Source organism: Astatotilapia calliptera, chromosome 7 (assembly GCF_964374335.1).
Source record: "Astatotilapia calliptera chromosome 7, fAstCal68.1, whole genome shotgun sequence".
Classification (NCBI taxonomy): Eukaryota; Metazoa; Chordata; class Actinopteri; order Cichliformes; family Cichlidae; genus Astatotilapia; species Astatotilapia calliptera.
Genome location: NC_137428.1, coordinates 68,974,823 through 68,995,535, shown reverse-complemented (window position 1 = coordinate 68,995,535; position 20,713 = coordinate 68,974,823). Strand labels below are relative to the sequence as shown.

The following is a 20,713-nucleotide window of genomic DNA, read 5'->3' as shown; positions in this document are numbered from 1 at the left end:
TGAGTTTTTTAATCAAATTAGCATTTTCAACCAACAGGAGACTTTGTTCCATTTGCAGCTCCTCCCTCCACCCCAGCTGCAACCACCACCACTTGTACAACGACCGGGCCGCCCACCCCGCAGTTTAGTTACCATGACATCAATGTGTATGCATTGGCAGGCCTGGCTCCCCACATCAATATAAATGTCAACGTAAGTATAAAGACTGCGTCATGATTTTGGCGTCTGAGCAGAGTTGTAGACTGTTGCAGGATTCTATACACTTCAGCTATGCACACATGAAGCTACGCACACTAGACGCCCTCAGGGACCTGATGACACCGAGAGTAACTAATTAATGAGTAATCATTTCATGTGTTTGGATCTCTTTTTAGTAGTTTCTCTCATTCTTGGGCTGCTCTTGTTTTCTTAGATCCCTCTGCTGCAGGCTCATCCTCAGCTAAAGCAATGTGTGCGTCAGTCAGTGGAGCGTGCCGTCCAGGAGCTGGTGCACCCTGTGGTCGATCGCTCTATCAAAATCGCAATGACGACCTGTGAGCAGATCATCAGGAAGGACTTCGCTCTGGATTCTGAAGAGTCCCGCATGCGTGTGGCTGCGCACCATATGATGAGAAACCTGACTGCTGGCATGGCCATGATCACCTGCCGTGAGCCTCTGCTCATGAGCATTGCCACCAACCTTAAGAATAGCTTTGCTGCAGCTCTGAGGGTAAGGCCTCCACGAGGGTGTGTATTTAAATTGCTAGTTTACAGAAGAAAGAGGAAAAGCATGCATCAAATAACAAACTTGTTTTCCTTTTAGGCACCAACACCCCAACAGAGGGACATGATGGAAGAGGCTGCAGCCAGAATTGCTCAAGAAAACTGTGAACTTGCTTGCTGTTTCATTCAGAAAACGGCAGTGGAGAAGGCTGGCCCTGAAATGGACAAGAGACTAGCCACGGTAAGACTTTAAAGGGGATTAACCCAAAAGGCACAAATACAAATCTACTTGGATTTTCATGGAACTGATCATTGGCCTATGGCCCAAGTTGGAGTGGTGAATACATGTACCGTATTTTCACGACCATAAGACGCACTGTACTAAAAGGCGCAGTCTCAGTTATGTGTGCCATTACTGTATTTAACACACACATAAGGTGCACCTGATTATAGGGCGCATACAAGTGTGCGTATTTAAAAATAAAGCGGGAGCAAAACTGAGTTTGGTACTCACATTTTTATTACCGGTAATAGTCATCAATCAAACCCATCGAAGTCCTCATCCTCTGTGTCTGAATTGAACAGCTGCGCTAAATCTCCATCAAACATGCCAGGTTCACTTTCTTCACTGTCAGAGTCACTTTCCGTGCCGTGCGGCTCCTCGGAAATGATGCCGGCTTTTGCGAAAGCTCGGACAACAGTGCCAGCAGACATGTTAGCCCAAGCATCTACAATCCATTGGAAAATTGTGGCGTAACTCGCCCGGCGCTGCCTTCCACTCTTGGTGAAACTGTGGTCTCCATCGCTCCCAGGCCGCTCGCAGCCTTACTTTGAACGGCCGGTTCACAGTGATGTCCAGCGGTTGGAGTTCCTTTGTCAGGCCTCCTGAATGACAGCAAGCTCACAGTCATCTTGGTGGCTGTCTATGTTCCCCCCTCTGCTAACCCCACAGCTGCATGTGACACTATCCACTCTGCCATAGCTCGGCTACAGACTCAGCACCCGAGTGCCTTTATTGTGATCTCGGGTGACTTCAACCATGTATCACTGGACAATATACCAACATTCAAACAATATGTGGACTGTCCCACCAGGGGAGAGAAAACTTTAGACTTACTGTATGCTAACGTCAAGGATGCATACAGCTCCTCCTCCCTCCCCCCACTTGGTAGGTCAGATCATAACTTGATTCACCTCACCCCCCGCTATGTGCCAATTGTGAGGAGGGAACCTGTGACCACCAGGACTGTTAGGAGGTGGTCAGAGGAGGCCTTAGCAGAACTACAGGGCTGTTTCGAGGTGACCGACTGGGAAACACTCTGTGAGCCTCACGCCGAGGACATCAATGGGCTTACTGAGTGTATCACAGACTACATAACTTTCTGCACCGACTCCATTGTTCCAGCTCAGACTGTTCATTGTTACCCAAATAACAAGCCGTGGGTGACTAAGGACATCAAAGCCCTCCTCAACAACAAGAAGAGGGCTTTCAGAGGGGGCAACAAAGAGGAGGTGAGGAAGATCCAGGTGTTACTAAAGGACAAGATCAGAGAGGCTAAGGACAATTACAGGAGGAAGCTGGAGTGGAAACTCCAGCAGAACAGCATGAGAGAGGTGTGGAGGGGCATGAAGACCATCACTGGATTCAGGCCAACCAACAGCAGGGGAGCTGAGGGAGGTGAGAATAGAGCCGACGAGTTGAATCTGTTTTTCAATAGATTCGACACCACAGTGTCTGCTCCCACCCCCACAACCTCACCTGCAGTCAGCCTGGAATCCAGAGCCACACCACTGTGCCAGCCTCTCTCTTCACATGTTGCCTCCTGTGAGATTCCTGACACCCCTCCCCCACCCATCACCTTCACTCAATACCAGGTTGAGATGCAAATGAGGAGACTTCACTCAGGCAAGTCTGCTGGACCAGACGGAGTGAGTCCCCTTGTCCTCAAGACCTGTGCCCCCCAGCTGTGTGGAGTCTTTCATAAACTGTTTATGCTGAGTCTGAGTCTGCAGAGGGTCCCGGTGATGTGGAAGACATCATGCCTCGTCCCTGTACCAAAGACGCCTCGTCCCAGTGGCCCCCAGGATTACAGGCCCGTGGCACTGACCTCCCACATCATGAAGACCCTGGAAAGGCTCATCCTGGACCAGCTGCGACCCATAGTAAGACCACATCTGGATCCCCTTCAGTTCGCTTATCAGCCTCGTCTCGGAACAGAGGACGCCATCATCTACCTGCTCAATCGTGTCTACACCCATCTGGACCAGCCGGCGAGCACTGTGAGGGTCATGTTTTTTGACTTTTCCAGTGCTTTCAACACCATCAGGCCGACCCTCCTGGGTGATAAGTTAGCAGCGATGCAGGTGGATGCTTCTCTGGTGTCCTGGATTGTTGATTACCTGACAGGAAGACCACAATATGTACGTCTCCCACAGTGTGTGTCTGACAAGGTGATTAGCAACACAGGGGCACCACAGGGGACTGTCCTCTCCCCCTTCCTCTTCACCCTCTACACCACAGACTTCAGCCACTGCACAGAGACCTGCCATCTTCAGAAGTTTTCTGATGACTCTGCGGTGGTTGGATGCATCAGCAGGGATGATGAGACAGAGTACCGGGCTGTGGTCGACTCCTTTGTCACGTGGTGTGAGCAGAATCATCTGCAGCTCAACGTGGCAAAGACCAAGGAACTGATCGTGGACTTCAGGAAGACCAGGAAACACTTGACCCCTGTTTCAATCCAGGGGGTCAGTGTTGACATTGTGGAGGACTATAAATACCTTGGAGTACACATTGACAATAAACTGGACTGGGCTAAAAACACCACAGCACTTTACAGGAAGGGCCAGAGTCGTCTCTATTTTTTGAGGCGACTGAGGTCCTTCAATATCTGCCAGAAAATGCTGAGGATTTTCTATGAGTCTGTGGTGGCCAGTGCGATCCTCTATGCTGTTGCATGCTGGGGGAGCAGGCTGAGGGTCGCAGATGCCAACAGACTTAATAAACTGATCCGTAAGGCCAGCAATGTTGTGGGGATGGAGCTGGACTCCCTCAAGGTGGTGTCGGAGAGGCGGATGCTGTCCAAGATAAAGACAATGTTGGATAACACCTCCCACCCACTCCATGACATGTTGGTCAGTCACAGGAGCTCGTTCAGTGAGAGACTGAGATTACCGAAAAGCACCACTGAACGACACAGGAAATCTTTCCTGCCTGTGGCCATCTCCCTGTACAACGCATCCACTTAACACACTGTTTGCTGCTACAACTACACATGTTTCTTTTCCAAATATTTATTTATAAGTGACTTATGTATGTATGTATATATATGTATATATTGTACTATTCTTAGTTAGCGTATTGTCTGTCTTGTCTTAATGTTGGTTTAAAATGGAGCACTGTAACAAAAAATAATTTCCCCCAGGGATCAATAAAGTATTCTGATTCTGATTCTGATTCATTTGCTGCACTTGTTTTTTCACATCGGCTGTGAGATGCATAGAGTCACAGATCAACAGCGATGGTGATGCGTGGAAAAAACCACCTGGTCTCCTTACATACACCTCCCTCAGCCACTCTTTCATCATTTCCTCATCCATCCAGCCCTTTTCATTTGCCTTAATGATGATTCCTACTGGAAACTTCTCTTTAGGCAAAGTCTTTCGCTTAAAAATCACCATAGTTTCTGTCCATTAGCATGGCAGCCAAGCACAACAGTGAAAGAAGACTTTTCATACCCCGTTGTGCGTATCGCTACCGTGCTGGTCCCCTTCTTCTCCACAGTGTGACTCACCGGGATGTCAAAAGTGAGCGGGACCTCGTCCATGTTTGTGATGTGGCTGGGCTGGATGTTTTTGTCGCCAATGTGTTTGCTGCAGTAGGAGCGGAAGATGGCCAGCTTTTCCTTATAATCTGCTGGAAGTTGCTGCGCTACCGTAGTCCTGGTCCGGATGGAAAAATGGCACCGTTTCATAAAACGAAAGCACCAAGACGGACCTCCTCGGAAATGTTCAATTTTTTATTTCTTCTGCTAGCGAAACTGCTTTTAGTCGAATGGTGAAGTCGAAACGCTTCTCCCGCTCGCTCTTTGCTCGATGATCCACCGCTCGAGTCTTTCCTCCAACTCTTGCCACCTCGCCTTATGTCCGCGGAAACTCAGCTGCGTCTTCTTGACCTGTCGGAGCTTGTTTTCCATGTTCCTCCGCGTAGCTGATGGCCTTCAGTTTAAACTGTGCTTCGTAAGCGTGTCTCTTTGCCATTTTCAGGGTTGTTAAAACAACGATGTTCTGCATAACGCACATACCTGTTCTTTTATAAACAATCAACGCCCACACTTCACCCTTTAGCATTCTCATGGTGTTCTTTACTATGTCCTCCTTACAACACACAGGGCGCACTGCGCTATAGGGCGCGCCGCACTTTTTGAAGAAAATCTAAGACTTTTATGTGCGCCTTATAGTCGCGAAAATACGGTAGCTTTGTAACTGTGTAGAAACGTTTAAGTCAAATTTCTTGACATTGTTTCCTTTTTACTCTTCCAGGAGTTTGAGCTGAGGAAGCATGCACGCCAGGAGGGACGTCGCTATTGTGATCCCGTTGTTCTGACTTACCAGGCTGAACGTATGCCAGAGCAGATCAGGCTAAAGGTGAGGTCACTGTAACATGCTAGTTTTATCTTAAAACGCACGATTAACAATGGAAACCTGCCCTGAATTTGTATTAATTTGAAGAGATGCAACAAAAAGAACTCATAATCTGTGGATACAGTCTCTGAGTAACGGTGTGCCTGTGCTGCAGGTGGGAGGAGTGGACCCTAAGCAGCTGGCTGTGTATGAGGAGTTTGCTAGAAACGTTCCAGGTTTCTTGCCAAGTAATGACCTTTCCCAACCAACTGGCTTCTTGGCTCAGCCCATGAAGGTACGTTTATTTTCAGGGACCCACGCACTCATCCCAAACACAAGAGCTGAATGCTGAAAAGTACCACAGTGTTACAGAACTGATAACATGTTTAGAAGTTTATGTCCTGCAGGTTAGAGTAGCATGGAGAGATCATCATTTATTATTCTGTCATCATTTATGAATATTCAGTGGATGAGTTGCTCAGAAAGCAACATTTAACTAAATACTTCTTGTGTTGCCGCATTTAACTCAAACTTTTTTTCCCCATGTTATCTCAGCAACAGGCATGGGCGACGGATGATGTTGCTCAGATCTATGATAAGTGCATAGCAGACCTGGAGCAGCATCTTCATGCCATCCCTCCAGCGCTTGCCATGAACCCTCTTACCCAGGCCTTGCGGAGCTTGCTGGAAGCTGTGGCTCTGGCTAGAAACTCCAGGGATGGCATTGCAGCGCTTGGCTTGCTGCAGAAGGTGGGATAACTAAATGTTGCTGGTTTAGTTTTGGCTCGTAGACGTCTTCCGCACAGTAGCTTCTCGTTTTGTGCATACTTAGAAGCAGTTTATAGAACTGATGTCGTTTTGTCTTCACAATCGCTGTTAGACAGGTCAGGTCTTAATGCTCATTCCATCCTCCAGGCTGTTGAAGGTCTTCTGGATGCTACAAGTGGCGCCGATGCCGACTTGCTGCTTCGCTACAGGGAGTGCCACTTGTTGGTGCTTAAAGCCCTGCAGGATGGACGTGCCTATGGCCCACAGTGGTGCAATAAGCAGATCACCAGGTGCGTCTATGTTGGAACAGTTTTTGTGCAGAATGGGATATCCTGCACCATCCTAAAAGCTATTGTAACATTTTCCATGAATCTGTTAAATTTAGTGTCTCTGACTTGCTTCATGTTCGCAGGTGTCTGATTGAATGCCGTGACGAATACAAGTACAACGTCGAGGCGGTGGAGCTTTTGATCAGGAACCATCTTGTAAATATGCAGCAGTATGACCTGCACCTAGCACAGGTACACACATTTCTACTTCTGTGGGTAGTGTCTTTGTCTGTTCACTGCCATTAACTGGTCTTCACATCTGTTCTGTAAGTTGGTGAAATAAAACTTCTGGAGGCATAAACATGCTTTTTCTGATTGAATCAGTTTCCTTTGCTGTTGGTTGCTCTGTCAATGTGTTTTTAAATTAACAAAATGTTTTCCCCTCCTCCCTCCAGTCAATGGAAAATGGACTGCACTACATGGCGGTTGCATTTGCCATGCAGTTGGTGAAGCTGCTGCTGGTGGATGAACGCAGTGTGAGCCACGTCACAGAAGCTGACCTCTTCCACACAATTGAGACTTTGATGAGGACCTGTGCGCACTCCAGAGCTAATGCACCTGAGGGGTAATGAACCACAGCAGTTTTAATTCATTAGAAGTGGAATGATTATAGCTACAATCTGAGGCTGGAGATTAACCTTCAGGGCTGCTTTACAGCTCCATTGGCCAGTTTTATGATGCTAGTGCAAAATCTTGGTAGACGGTAATGTTTCCCTTTGCTCTGTGATGGCATTTGTTCACTGCGCTTACATGTGTTTGATGTTCAGTGATCTGAACATGTGTTTGTGGTCTGCTCGTCTGAGGTGGCAGACCCTAGCTTGACCTTTGCTCTGATGGCATGAGTAGTTCTGGAGGTGTAGTGTGCTGAGACCTGATTCCTACGCCCTCTACCACCTCGTTTCCAGGCTTCCCCAGTTGATGGATGTGGTTCGCTCCAACTATGAAGCCATGATTGACCGGGCCCACGGTGGACCCAACTTCATGATGCACTCTGGGATTTCACAGGCGTCAGAATATGATGATCCTCCAGGCTTGAGGGAGAAAGCGGAGTACCTCCTGAGGGAATGGGTCAACCTGTATCACTCCGCTGCTGCTGGCAGGGATAGCACCAAAGCTTTCTCTGCCTTTGTTGGCCAGGTTTTTATCAGCATTTATTAGTTAATGGGAATGATTAAAAAGTAGTACTGTTACTCATGTTTGCATCCCCGTTTTCTTTTTCCTAGATGCACCAGCAGGGAATTCTGAAGACAGATGACCTGATCACTCGCTTCTTCCGGCTGTGCACAGAAATGTGTGTGGAGATTAGCTATCGGGCACAAGCTGAACAACAGCACAACCCAGCAGCCAGTGCAGCCATCATCAGAGCCAAATGTTACCACAACCTGGATGCCTTTGTGAGGCTCATAGCCCTGCTGGTGAAACACTCTGGAGAGGCCACCAACACAGTGACAAAAATCAACCTCCTCAACAAGGTGCACCCACATCACACTGAATATTATTCTGATATATCATTTATAGCCCAGTTTCACTCATTTTCATTATGGTATAACCTTAATATCTCCACAGGTGCTCGGTATTGTAGTTGGCGTGTTGATCCAGGACCACGATGTCCGTCAGACTGAATTCCAGCAGCTGCCGTATCACCGCATTTTCATCATGCTGCTGCTGGAGCTCAACGCCCCTGAACATGTCCTGGAAACCATCAACTTCCAGACACTCACTGCCTTCTGGTAAGTAGTCGCTTTTTCTGAAGGGCCTCGTCCTGCCGAGAAACTGTAGTTCGGCGAGTTCTTGTGATGTTTTCTTCGGTCCATGTGGTCGTCCAACGTTTGCCTTTATCTGCAGCAATACCTTCCACATCCTGAGACCCACCAAAGCACCTGGGTTTGTGTACGCCTGGCTGGAACTGATTTCTCATCGCATCTTCATTGCCAGGATGCTTGCACACACCCCGCAGCAGAAGGTCTTTAAGGAGAAATCTTACATAAATAACATCACATGGCTGTTTTTGTTTGAATAGTTTTTGAATATTTGTTCTAAACCGATGCTGTCCTCTAGGGTTGGCCCATGTACGCACAACTGTTGATTGATCTTTTCAAGTACCTGGCCCCTTTCCTGAGGAACGTAGAGCTCAACAAACCTATGCAAATCCTCTACAAGGTGATCTTTCAGGGTCATTTTAATCAATATCCTGGCTTTTAAGTGTTAATGTTGCTCTTGAAGCAAGGAGTATTTTGAGTGATGTGTAGAAAACGTCTGCTGTTCTGATGATCCGTTCAGGGCACGCTGCGAGTGCTCCTGGTTCTGCTTCACGACTTCCCAGAGTTTCTGTGCGATTACCATTACGGCTTCTGTGACGTCATCCCACCCAACTGCATCCAGCTCCGCAACCTCATCCTCAGTGCCTTTCCACGCAACATGAGGCTTCCTGACCCTTTCACACCCAACCTGAAGGTTCGATTAGCGCTTTGGTGTGAATCGTGGATATGAGCCAAGTTGGTTCGAGACCGAAAGATGTAATAGGCCTGTCCTTTATCGATTCCTGCCGCAGGTGGACATGCTGAGCGAGATCAACATCGCTCCGCGGATTCTCACAAACTTCACAGGCGTGATGCCGTCACAGTTCAAAAAGGATCTGGACTCGTATCTGAAGACGCGCTCACCTGTGACGTTCCTGTCGGAGCTCCGTAGTAACCTGCAGGTAGGCTTGGTGTCCGTTTACTTTAAATCAGGAGTAAGAGAAGCACAAAGGTGTGACGAGCTTGTGGCGGTCTTTTGTCTCCCAGGTGTCTAATGAACCAGGAAACCGCTACAACATCCAGCTGATCAATGCTCTAGTGTTGTATGTGGGGACACAGGCAATCGCTCACATCCACAATAAGGGCAGCACCCCCTCCATGAGCACCATCACCCACTCCGCTCACATGGACATCTTCCAGAATCTGGCTGTGGACCTGGACACTGAGGGTAGGCTAGCAGCATTAAATTAAGGTCTTTTCATAGATATTTAGACACTACTCCTTAGAAACCAACTGTGTTTAAAGCTCTTTTCACCCAAATAACGAATGTCTTTGCTGGCTCTTGGTAGTGCAGACGGAGCTGGATTTTTAGGTGTTGAGCATCTGACCTTAAGCAAATCATCAGGCTTCTGATTTTGTCTTTTTCCAGGGCGTTACCTGTTCTTGAATGCGATCGCCAATCAGCTGCGTTACCCCAACAGTCACACTCACTACTTCAGCTGCACGATGCTCTATTTGTTTGCCGAGGCCAACACTGAGGCCATCCAGGAGCAGATCACCAGGTGAGACCGATCCGAGGTCCAGACGATGTCGTTGAGCGTCGTCTGCGAATACTTGGTTAATGTTTCCTCCTTGTTCTTTAGGGTTCTGTTGGAGAGGCTGATAGTGAACAGGCCTCACCCGTGGGGTCTCCTCATCACCTTCATCGAGCTGATCAAGAATCCTGCCTTCAAGTTCTGGAGCCACGACTTTGTGCACTGTGCGCCCGAGATTGAAAAGTATGTTGCCTGTTTGATATGCGATGTCTGGGAGCAGCTGTTGTTGTGGCGCCTTAAACCGACGCTGTCTTTTCCTCCCGTCTCTCCTCAGGCTGTTTCAGTCTGTCGCCCAGTGCTGCATGGGACAGAAGCAGGCCCAGCAGGTGATGGAGGGCACCGGTGCCAGTTAGCCTGTGTACCAGCCAGCTCGTAGCCCCCCGGAGAGATGCTGTGGCCTTGATCCACCCCCCTCACCACCCCACACATACACACCTCCCTCTTTACTGTTGGCACTGGATAAACTGGCAACCATAGTCATTTGGACTGTGGATGAAAGGACTACTGCTCATGGATCTAGTTAGGTTTTTTTTCCCTCCCCCTTTTTTGTCATATCCCTTTGGAGTTGAGATGAGATGGATCGGGACATGCTGTTTAATATACTTTTTTTGACGCTTTGATGTAAATATTGGAGAAAAAAAAGGGGAAAATAGGGGAGTAGACAAGTGGAAAGCAATGCACATGTCAAATAAAATGTACCTTGACATGTAAAGACATGTAAACATATTTTCACTCACTACCAAAGTCCTCTGTTTGCTTCCCTCCCACACATCCTTTTTTTCCTGGCTTTTTTGTTGTTGTTTTTCTTCAGCGGCTGAACGGTAGAGTGACGAGAAAAGCTGCCTACTTTCATTTGATTCCTTTTATCTCCAAGTGGGACAGAAAGATGTAGTTCTCCCATGTGGGGTGGGGGTCTACTCCTGGTGTGTTGGTGGAGAACGTTTGCTGATGGTTTGTCCATTTGAAACTGGCTCTGGAAGTCTCTCCCTGGCACGTGTAAAATTATGCAGTGATGGAAACCTTGTATCTTGACAAATTTGTATAAAGATCCAAATTGAAGAACAACAATAGAAGGACCAATACAGCCCATTTTGTAACATTTTGAATGTTTTGTAAATGTATTGGTCCATGTGTTGTATTTTGTAGTCCTTTCTAGTTTGCCTTTAGTTCTTGCTACTTAACTGCAGTATGCATACATACAGTAAATAAAGCATTCAAACTGCTATTTCATCTGTCTTCTTTCAGGACTGCATGACTAAGATTAACAAAGTGGGACTAACTGTATTAGCAGTAATAAGTTTTCAAGCATGTTAGTTTTTAAATATTAGGAAGCCAGAAAAATGGACTCTTTGAACCAAATGCTTTTTGTAGTCAGCGAGTTTCTGGCCGTCTGTTTGCTAAAGAGTGACCAGAGTTCATTTAAATTTGAACTGTTGTCCAGAAAACATTTGGCTTATTCATATGGGCAGTTAGTAATTTCAGTTAAGCATAAATGTCTTTGCTTTGTAGCCGGGCTTCTTGGTTGGCGCACTCTCAGTCCAAATACTTCACTGTAGACGGTGATGCTGGTGCAGCAGCAGTTTATAGTGGAGTCTTTGGAGTTGTTTCTAAACATAACCGGTTTCCTCACATCTGAGGGCAACCATTTGGGTTGGGTTTGAACTGATCATCTAGGGATCTGCAGATGTTTAGGTGATGGTTTAAAGAGAACTTCTCAGTTGGAGAAGGTCCTTGGACTTGGTATTGGTCAATCTGATGTCAAATCCTGTATATGCTGCCAAAGAGAAACTACCAGTTGTAGACTATCACGATTGTTAATGAGGCTTGGCTGTGTCACGTTAAGACGGCACCACTTAAACAGATTTAAGTATATGAGCACTGCTCAAAAGATCAAACATCAAGTCAAAACTTCTGGGAAGTTAAGTTATCAAACGGGGTTGTAAATCAGTTTCAGCTGCTTTAGAATAGAATAGAATAGAATAGAATAGCCTTTATTGTCATTGTACAGAGTACAACGAAATTGGAGTGCCACTCCCTTGGTGCAAGTTTCAATAATAAATATAAATGTAAAATATAAAAAGTACAAAAAAAACAATCGTAAGTACTCAAACAATAGTATGTACAATATATACGGGATAGCAGCATTAATATAATGACAGTATGAATAGCAGCATGATATAATGACAGTGACGGTATGGAATAGGTTCAATTGTTTTTGTGCTTATTTACTACGGTGATAGCTCTGGGAAAGAAGCTATCCCTGAATCTGTTTGTCCTGGTTTTATGTGACCTGTACCGTCGGCCTGACGGTAATAGTTCAAACAGTTGGTTGCTGGGGTGAGAGTGGTCCTTGATGATATTGCCAGCTCTGCTGAGGTACCGAGAGTTTGCAGTGACCTCCAGGCTGGGCAGAGAGCAGCCAGTGATCTTCTGGGCTGTGTTGATGCCCCTCTGCAGTACTTTCCTGTCTGCAGCTGAGCACCCTGCATACCATGTTGTTATGCCGTACGTTAGGATGCTCTCTATGGTGGCTCTGTAAAATGTCACCAGCAGCCTCTCCTCCAGGTTGTTCCTCCTGAGCACTCTCAGAAAGTGGAGACGCTGCTGGGCCTTTTTAACCACCGCTGTAGTATTTGCAGTCCAGGAGAGGTCATCAGATATCTGCACGCCCAGAAACCTCATGGACTGTACCCTCTCCACACAGCTCCCGTGAATGTAAAGTGGGGCCGGGTCTGCTCTGCCCTTCCTGAAGTCCAAGATAAGTTCTTTAGTTTTCGTGGTGTTCAGTTGGAGGTTGTTAACTGAACACCACTCAGTCAGTCTGTTGACCTCATCTCTGTAGTCCGACTCATCCCCCCTTGAGATGAGTCCAACCACTGTGGTGTCATCCGCGAACTTTATGATGGTGTTTGAGAGATGGGTAGGGGAGCAGTCGGATGTGTAGAGCGTAAACAGGAGGGGACTCAAAACACATCCTTGTGGAGACCCGGTGCTGAGTGTGATGGTGCTGGACCGGTGGGGGCCGAGTCTGACAGACTTAGTCTTAAAGTTAACAACAGGTCCAGAAAGGGCTGTGCAATATGACAAATCTCATATCCTGATTTAAGACATGTATCGTCCTGACGATATAAATCACAAAAATGTAACATTTTCTGTAAATTCTGTGAATCTCGGGCAGCTCGACTTGTGTGAAGTGTTTCCAGCTGGCGTCCTTTACCTGGAGTCGAGTGTTTTAACAGATCATGAAACTATATTTTTAGACACAAGTTGTAACGGCCGACATTTTCTTTCAAAGTTTGAGTCTAAGGTTTTTTTTGGGGTTTTTTTTAGCACCTGACGGCTTTTGCTTGTCATCCGTAAACTCTCTGCATTCTTTCACGTGATTCAGTTTCTTTTGAAAAGTCTCAACAGGATCGTGAGCTTTATTGTGAAAGGTTTACGTCAAAAAAAAGCAGAGCCACGCGATGGTTTTACTGTCGTTGTTGCTAATGACAACACGTAAAAACAGGCGCTTGTCCGTCCGTAGTGTGGTTATATTAAATATAAGAGAACTTTAAGAAATTAATATAGCTGCTACAGTGACCATCAAAACGATGAAAAACTATTGCCGTAAACAGTTTGTTTCGTGGTGTCGTAAAATAAACGATAGCTGTTTTTATATCGTCATCCGATATATATCATTGTATCGAACAGCCCTAAGTCCAGAGGTAACAATGAGCCAATGCCCAAAACAGGAATGATTTCACACAACTGTGGGGAACTCCAGGCCTCGGGGCCGGTGTCCTGCAGGTTTTAGATCTCAGCCTGGGTCAACACACCTGAATCAAATGAGTTCATTCCCAGGCCTCTGGAGAACTTCATGTTGAGGAGGTCATTTAGCCATTTAAATCAGCTGTGTTGGATCAAGGACACCGGCCCTCGATGCCTGGAGTTCGTCACCACTGATTTTACAGGTCGAGGCCACTGACATTTATTTTTTGACCAGTTCAACATTTGGCTCAGATCAGTATGCCTAACAGGAGACATCTGGACCCAAGATAGCACATCAATACATGCTGATGCCAGAAGGTTTGCTGTTCCCAGCACCATCTGAAGAGAGTGAGAGGAGAAATGACCTCCACCAGAATGTTCCTGACCAAACAATCAGAAACAGACCTGCGGGTGGCTGGAGGGTAGGGCTGCCACGATTTGTCGACTAGTCGCGATTACGTCGACTATCAAAATCGTCGACGACTGATTTAATAGTCGACGCGTCGTTTGAAGCTTTGTAAGATCACAAAAGACGCAGGAATAAGTGGCAGGATTTAAGAGTGTAATAACGGACTGAAACAGAAGATGGCAGCATTGCATGTACAAGGATGCCAGCTACCATTAAACCCCGAAGAAGAAGAAGCAGCTGTGTCCCAGAATTCATAGCGCGGCCCAGCGCAGTTTCCAACAATGGCGGCAGCTAGTTAGTTTTAATGTTACTCTTATTATTCTTTCTGGGTCACAAAATAAACGTTTAACATATTTTCAGGCGAGAATGTAGCTGTGTAAACCTCAAATATCTGCTCAGTTTATCAGGACACCACATATTTTCAAAAGCGCTCCGACGTTTTCGGAGACATCTGTTACCCACTAGCTCGTTAGCGAGCCGGGGGCTAGGCTCACTAGCACCGTGAGAACACCGGACTCCCCGCAAATCGTTTTCAAACCAACCGCCGTCTTTCGCTACTCAGGTTAAATATATATGAGTCACTTAGATAACTTAAAATGTTATTGTTTGGCTTTTTTTTAGTATTTTATTTGTTCCTGAGTAAATCAGTTTGTCTGAGATTAAAGTTTTTACACAGCTGAATAAACATCAAGCAGACAGCTGATTATCAGAAGTGTGAGATGCTCGAGAATATACTCCGGTGTCCTGTTATATTTTAGATAGCAAGGAGTTTATTAAACTTCACCGAAACAATCTGCAAATGTCATTAAAATTTAATAAACTATCATCTTGTCTTTATTTTTAGTTAGCACAGACCTTAAACACTTAAAGCTGTAAGCTAATGATAGTTATATAAGAGCAGATGCTGCTGGTGCAATAAGCTGTAGTTTTACGTCCAATGGATGATGATCTGATTAGTCGACTAATCGTAAAAATAATCGGTGACTAGTCGACTATCAAAATAATCGTTTGTGGCAGCCCTACTGGAGGGTATACCAGAACCGGTTGTTTCTTTGATTTTTCTGATGAGGATAAGACATATGAGCCTCAGTGGTTTGGAGAAAATCCAAAATAACTTTTTAAAACTAATTCCAGATGTATGCTGTACCGTGACATGACATTCATGGTTAGAGCCTGGTCAGTTCTCAGTGTAATAGTTTTACTACATTTTCCTTCACTGGACAGTGAAGTCAGTGTTGGTGGGAGCGAGTCCGAGTTAAAGCGGCTCACGTTCTGTATATTAATACTTGATTTTGTTTTTGCGAGATGTTCTGATGAAATGTGAAATCTCAATATTAATAGTGAAGAAAACAGTCCAAAAAAGCCCCAAACCATCTTGTAAGACATTTGTTTTATTAACCGTGTCATCTAAAAACGATTGCGCACACATACGATTAAAAACCTCGGCTGCGGTTCCCGTCAGAGCCGAACTCATGACTTGGTTAGCTCCATGAGTCCATGCAGGATGCTCTTCTGTCCATAGCGTACTTGCAGCGCCTTCCACTGCCTGCAGCTCAGTCCCGCGAGTGCCGCCTTATCCTCCATTAACGCCCGGTCGACATCCATGACTTTTTCCTCGTCCTCTCCGTCTCCGTAGGACCTCAATGTCAGATGGGCCGCCTCATAAATCAGTCGTTTCCATGAAGCCTTTAACTCGGAAAGACCCTCGTTGGAAAGCGCCAGGGATATCTTCTCATCATCCTCGTCGTCTTCTTCCCATCCTTCGTTGTCTTTAAACTCTGAAAGCTCCTCCTTTGACATGCACAGCACCTGAAAACAAAGTCAATCAGCAAACAATCTTATCTCAAACGGCGCTGCTTCAAGTGTTTGTCCCGACTGTTGTCATAAGTAAAAACAGACGATAACTAGCGCTGTTTTTACGCGCTCCCTCACCTTGAGCGCCGTATAGAGCTCTGTGTCTGTAAGGCAGCCTTGTTTACCAAAGACAAAGGCTGCTTCCTCTTCCGTCATCTGACACAACACCCCCCACTGCTCCTCAACCAGCTGCCGGTCCAGATCCGACTGAGCACCTGGGAGGGAAAATGAGGGATGTCGTTCACACCGTCACAACGCTTTGAAACAAAGCTGTTATCGTTGTTATCGTTCACCTCGTGCGGCAGCTTCGTAGACTTTAGCGACGGGGATGTCGGCAGTGTCGTTGCCGTTGCTGGAACACGGCTCGGTGAAGCCGTACATGTGAAGCAGCTGCCAGTTGGCCATCTGCCCGTACGTGTTAAACACCTCCTGGCCTTTATGAATAGGGCGCACGCAGACCATCTTCAAGCTATCCTGAAAAAATGTTGCGCAAATTCATTGTTCAAAACTAAAATTTGGAAACACAGCGACTCTATTCTACGCTTTCCTGATGATTTCATGACCACAATCCCTCGTTTCAAGCTAATTTTATACATCATGGCCACATTACTGTCCAAGCATACACAGACAGGTGCTGTACGAGTGTTTCGCCACCTCTTGCTTGTCTTGGACATCAAAAACTAATGGGGGGCATCACGCTGGCTTCTCCCATTTTTTATCTACAGTATATGATTTTCAAAGGTGCAAAGCTGCCACAACAGATGTGTCTCCTCACTTGTGTGAACTCCAGATTAGCATTGTGATTGGACACATGGTTAAGCATGTCAGCCATGGGAACCATCATTGGTGGGTTGGGAAGCTTCTCCTCATCCTCATCCTCATTGTCGTCATCCTCATCTTGTGGCTCTTGGAAACTGCAGACGAATGGAGAGACGGGATGGGAAAGAAGAAACAAACACACATACTCGTGCCCTGCTGTAACTGTCTTATGTATTTATGCATGCTAACCTGTAGGCCATGACAAAGGCCACAAGCTGTGTGTACAAGTCCAGAGTGTGTGTGCCAGGGTTCCAGAGGTCAGGATGTCTGGTCATGAATGGCAGGACCACATCTGTGTACTCCCGCTGGATGTTAGCCAGGTCCCTGTCCACTGCCTCCGGCACACCTGTTCCCTTCAAGAGGCTGCCTCTCTCCTCTTTAGACCTGAAAGGATGGACAGCTCAAATGTTTTCCTCCTCTTTCCCATAAGAGAGGAAATAAAATATTAATTTAACACTATTTCATGTACGGTAGTATAATTTAGAAAGACTAAACAAAGATACAGTCACTTTCTTTCAATAATTACCTGCAGGGTAATTATTGAAATAAGATCAGGCCAATTAAACAAATGCAAATTAGCGGCTCAAAAATTGGCACGTGCAGTTAGGAAGGACAGACATTTGGACCTGATGTGTGTGGCTCAGAGAAAATCTTTAGCAAAAAAAGAAATTACATGGACATTGCTCTGTGTGCTCACTGCTGAGAAGAGACGTTTTAATTACACCGATCTCTGTGCAGAAATGTGACTAAGCTCAGTTTCAACAAAATATTAGAAGAACAGAAAGGAAAGGGATTCTGCTCTTTCATTAAGTGAGCTATTTAAACAGGTTTGGAAACAAATAACACAACTCCAGCGAGCACGCCGATGTACGCGCCATCGTACCAGGGAAGTAACACCACACCTCTGGATAGGATGGGAGCCGAAGCGTGTTCCTCACCAGAACATGGGATGATCCAGTGTTTTGAAGTCTGTCCACAAAGAGAGGTAGGCTTTCCAGTGGGACTGTGAGGATGTGTATTCATACAGCAGAGCCAGCAGCAGGGGAACCCAACCCGACGAGCTCTGCAGAGTCGACTGCTCTGTGAAGGAAAAGGGAGAAAGTTACAAACGGAGGGATGCAGGCAGGCAGCATCTTTGCAGCGTTGCACGTCACCTTTTTCCAGCAAGGTAGAAACTTTGGTTGTTCCCTGATGGAGGAGAGCTGATCTGGGGATGGTGAACAAAACCTCCCCGTCCTCTATGTCATCCTTGGCCAGCATCCCGTACTCGGCCACGGTCCCCTCTTTACTCACGCACACCTACAGGTACAAACGTCAGTCCTAAACCAGGTCTTAGTGCTGACTAAGAAGCTGTAAATGCAGTCGCACGACGCCGTAACAAACCTTACTGCTGAGCTCCAGGCCGACTCCGTCACACCACTGTAAAAAGCTCTGCAGAGGGCTCAGCTCTGAGCCATCCTCCACCTGTCAGCGCAGAAACATCAGCAATACGAACAGGCACGTGTTATCTAATGCTATCGTGCACGTGGTTTCACGCGCTTCTAAAACGAAGCCACGTGATTACAGTTAGAAGAAGGTAACTGTGTTCCTTGCATCAATGCTAAGTGATAAAGTGAGCTGAATGGCGGCACGTTTTAAGTAGCAGATCACGATCGACTGCGTAAACCCAGCGTGTGCACCACAGCATGTTACACGTACACAGAAACACGCGGCGTCGTGTTTGCTGCTTAAAAACAAACCGGATCAAACTGTTACCTTGGCTCGTTTCGCTCTTGCTGCCATCCCGCAGAAGTACACTCGAAGCTAACTCGAGCATGCGCACTGTGAAACATGTGCAGGTTAAGTTTGGCCCACGCGGTGACTCGTAGTACGAGAAGTGCGGAAGTGAGAGGCTTTTTTTTTTTTTTAAATACTTTAATTAAATTTATGCACATATTACAATCTCTCGTTGGGAGACAACATTTATGCAACAACATCTTGAAAAGGTTGAATAAGAAATCAAACGAAAAAAAACAAAACAAACAAAAAAACAAAACAAAACAAAAACACATATATACATATACATAAATATATGAAGGCCATTTTTATGACATATAACAGTTTCCTTTCTGCGAACACTTTAACATACATGTGGCTTACTTAGTACACCAAAAACACAATCATTAAAAGGATAGAGATTGAGTCCCATTGTCGCATATCAAAGCAGCCTCTTTACATGAATCCCTCAGTAATTCTAAAGATGACAAAAAAGATTTTAATTCAATTTTCAATACAGTTAGGGAAGGTCTTTTACTTTTCCATTTGCATTTGTGTATGTGGTATTTGCCCATAATTATCACCACCTTGTGTAGCATGGACAGTTCCTTAGATGGATCACCATTATTATATAAAACTTGTGTTAGAGTCAGTGGGGTCATCCCATCTATTCTTATACTCAACCAGTCTACTAGATCTTGCCAAAAGTCAGTTGTTACTGAGCAGGAAAAAAACAAATGATCAATACTTTCCACATTTTGTGAACAAAATCCACATGGCTCTACCTCAAACCCAAACCTTTTTTTAAGCATTTCAGCTGCTGGGTAATATCCATTAATTATTTTAAATTGCATTTCTTTGACTTTGGGGGGGATAGGCCATTTTAAAAAGTGCGTATATTTGTTCGTTATTTTAACATTACTCCCTTTTAGTTTTGTGTTACTGTTAAAGTCGTGAAATAATTTGTTTTTAAATATCTTGTTCATGGTTTTATTATTACAGTTTTTATCCGTCAAAGGAATCTGGTTTAGATGTAAAGAAGGTAGACTAATTTGTGCCTTAGAGTAATACAAATAACCTTGAATCAAACTCAACAGAGGTAAGGGGATTGCCTTACAAACCTTGTCATATTCTCTAAGGGAACACTGAATGTTAAACTTCGCATTAAAAACACCCACTGAGAGAAACTGACCCCTTTCATCAAGTAAGTCTGTTATAAAGATTATGTTTTTTTCAAACCACTCTTTAATAAACAATGACTTCTTATTAATTGTAATTGTTCTGTTATTCCACAAGGTGGAGCAATGTGGTGAAAAGTTATGGGCAAACACTATCTTCCAATAAGACAAGACCTGCTTATGATATTCTGACAGTTTCACAGGCAACTTCAATATATCAAAATCACATTTCAGGAGAAAATCCAACCCTCCCACCTTTTTGAAAATATTTTTTGGGATATGGAACCATATGGAGTCAGGTTTCAAGAGGAAGGCTTTTATCCAGTTTATTTTAAATACTCCAACCATTGATTGAAAATCAATTGACTTTATACCACCTTTAGCGTAATCTTTGACAAGTTGTGATTTTTTAATGTAATGTGTTTTATTGCGCCAAATGAATTGATAGATTATAGAGTTAATCTTTTTAATGCTTTTCGGGGTAATGTATAGTGAGTATGCTGGATAAACCATCTTTGAGACGCCCTCTGATTTGGATAATAGATTGCGTCCAAAAATTGTAATATCTCTCGTCAACCAATGATTTAGTGTTTTGGACATGCCATCAATTTTGTCTTTTAGGTTTTTTGATTCTCTAGTGTTGATGTCTTTGTCTAAATAGATGCCTAGATACTTAACTTCATTTTTCACTGGAATCGTCCTCATGCTATTTTCCAAACAATCATAAAGTGGCAAAAGTTCACACTTCTGGGAGGCTGTAGCTCAGATGGTAGAGCAGGTCATCTACTGATCGGAAGGTTGGTGGTTCGATTCCCGGCTTCCCCTAGTCTGCATGCCAAATATCCTTGGGCAAGATACTAACCCGAAATTGCTCTCCGATGCATCCATTGGAGTATGAATGTGTGTGAATGTCAGTTGTGCTTGTGCGAATGGGTGAATGCACAAGTTGTGTAAAGTGCTTTGAGTGCTCAGAAGAGTGGAAAAGCGCTATATAAGAACTAGTCCATTTACCATTTAGGTTCAGACACAAGCCTGAAGCTTTAGAAAAAATTGAAATGACATTCAATGCTTTCTCGAGTATTGATTTATCCTTTAAAAATATTACTGTGTCGTCTGCAAACTGACTTATTTTCAGTTCAATATCAAAAATGTTTATTCCTTCGATGTCTGAATGGTTCACAATGAGGTAAGC

General features: G+C 45.1%; 2 protein-coding genes across 6 annotated transcripts in view; one reads left to right on the top strand and one right to left on the bottom strand.

Moving 5' to 3' along the window:
* The window catches only part of cnot1 (CCR4-NOT transcription complex, subunit 1), a 30,894-nt gene extending 19,913 nt beyond the window's left edge, over positions 1 to 10,981 (top strand). For 3 of the 5 annotated variants that reach the window (XM_026176808.2, XM_026176809.2, XM_026176805.2), the window contains exons 30-49: positions 38 to 192; positions 413 to 709; positions 803 to 943; positions 5,245 to 5,349; positions 5,501 to 5,620; positions 5,881 to 6,075; positions 6,241 to 6,383; positions 6,506 to 6,614; positions 6,818 to 6,987; positions 7,328 to 7,559; positions 7,646 to 7,894; positions 7,989 to 8,152; positions 8,268 to 8,385; positions 8,481 to 8,582; positions 8,703 to 8,876; positions 8,974 to 9,123; positions 9,209 to 9,389; positions 9,591 to 9,723; positions 9,805 to 9,939; positions 10,031 to 10,981. In XM_026176808.2, coding sequence (XP_026032593.1) covers positions 38 to 192; positions 413 to 709; positions 803 to 943; positions 5,245 to 5,349; positions 5,501 to 5,620; positions 5,881 to 6,075; positions 6,241 to 6,383; positions 6,506 to 6,614; positions 6,818 to 6,987; positions 7,328 to 7,559; positions 7,646 to 7,894; positions 7,989 to 8,152; positions 8,268 to 8,385; positions 8,481 to 8,582; positions 8,703 to 8,876; positions 8,974 to 9,123; positions 9,209 to 9,389; positions 9,591 to 9,723; positions 9,805 to 9,939; positions 10,031 to 10,109 — 3,152 coding nt within the window. In that variant the 3' untranslated portion in view covers positions 10,110 to 10,981. The remainder of the gene's footprint in view (positions 1 to 37; positions 193 to 412; positions 710 to 802; positions 944 to 5,244; positions 5,350 to 5,500; positions 5,621 to 5,880; positions 6,076 to 6,240; positions 6,384 to 6,505; positions 6,615 to 6,817; positions 6,988 to 7,327; positions 7,560 to 7,645; positions 7,895 to 7,988; positions 8,153 to 8,267; positions 8,386 to 8,480; positions 8,583 to 8,702; positions 8,877 to 8,973; positions 9,124 to 9,208; positions 9,390 to 9,590; positions 9,724 to 9,804; positions 9,940 to 10,030) is intronic. The other 2 variants (XM_026176811.2, XM_026176810.2) reach the window with 1 other exon arrangement.
* Positions 10,982 to 15,286: 4,305 nt separating this feature from the next.
* On the bottom strand, positions 15,287 to 18,421 carry setd6 (SET domain containing 6, protein lysine methyltransferase). Its single transcript, XM_026176804.2, has 9 exons — positions 18,344 to 18,421; positions 17,972 to 18,052; positions 17,743 to 17,887; positions 17,527 to 17,668; positions 16,778 to 16,972; positions 16,545 to 16,683; positions 16,063 to 16,243; positions 15,848 to 15,984; positions 15,287 to 15,724 (listed from the first exon to the last, which is right to left on the bottom strand). Exons 1-9 carry the CDS (start codon positions 18,368 to 18,370, stop codon positions 15,386 to 15,388), a joined length of 1,386 nt encoding a protein of 461 aa, XP_026032589.2. The 5' UTR covers positions 18,371 to 18,421; the 3' UTR covers positions 15,287 to 15,385.
* Between the last annotated feature and the right edge of the window lie 2,292 nt (positions 18,422 to 20,713).

Bases quoted from the DNA above. Each gene is read 5' to 3' on its own strand.
- setd6 (XM_026176804.2), bottom strand. From the start codon at position 18,370: ATGGCAGCAAGAGCGAAACGAGCCAAG. The intron at 18,053-18,343 runs GTAACAGTTTGA...CTGCGCTGACAG, and splicing joins CAAGAGCGAAACGAGCCAAG to GTGGAGGATGGCTCAGAGCT. The intron at 17,669-17,742 runs GTGACGTGCAAC...TTTCCTTCACAG, and splicing joins TTCTACCTTGCTGGAAAAAG to AGCAGTCGACTCTGCAGAGC.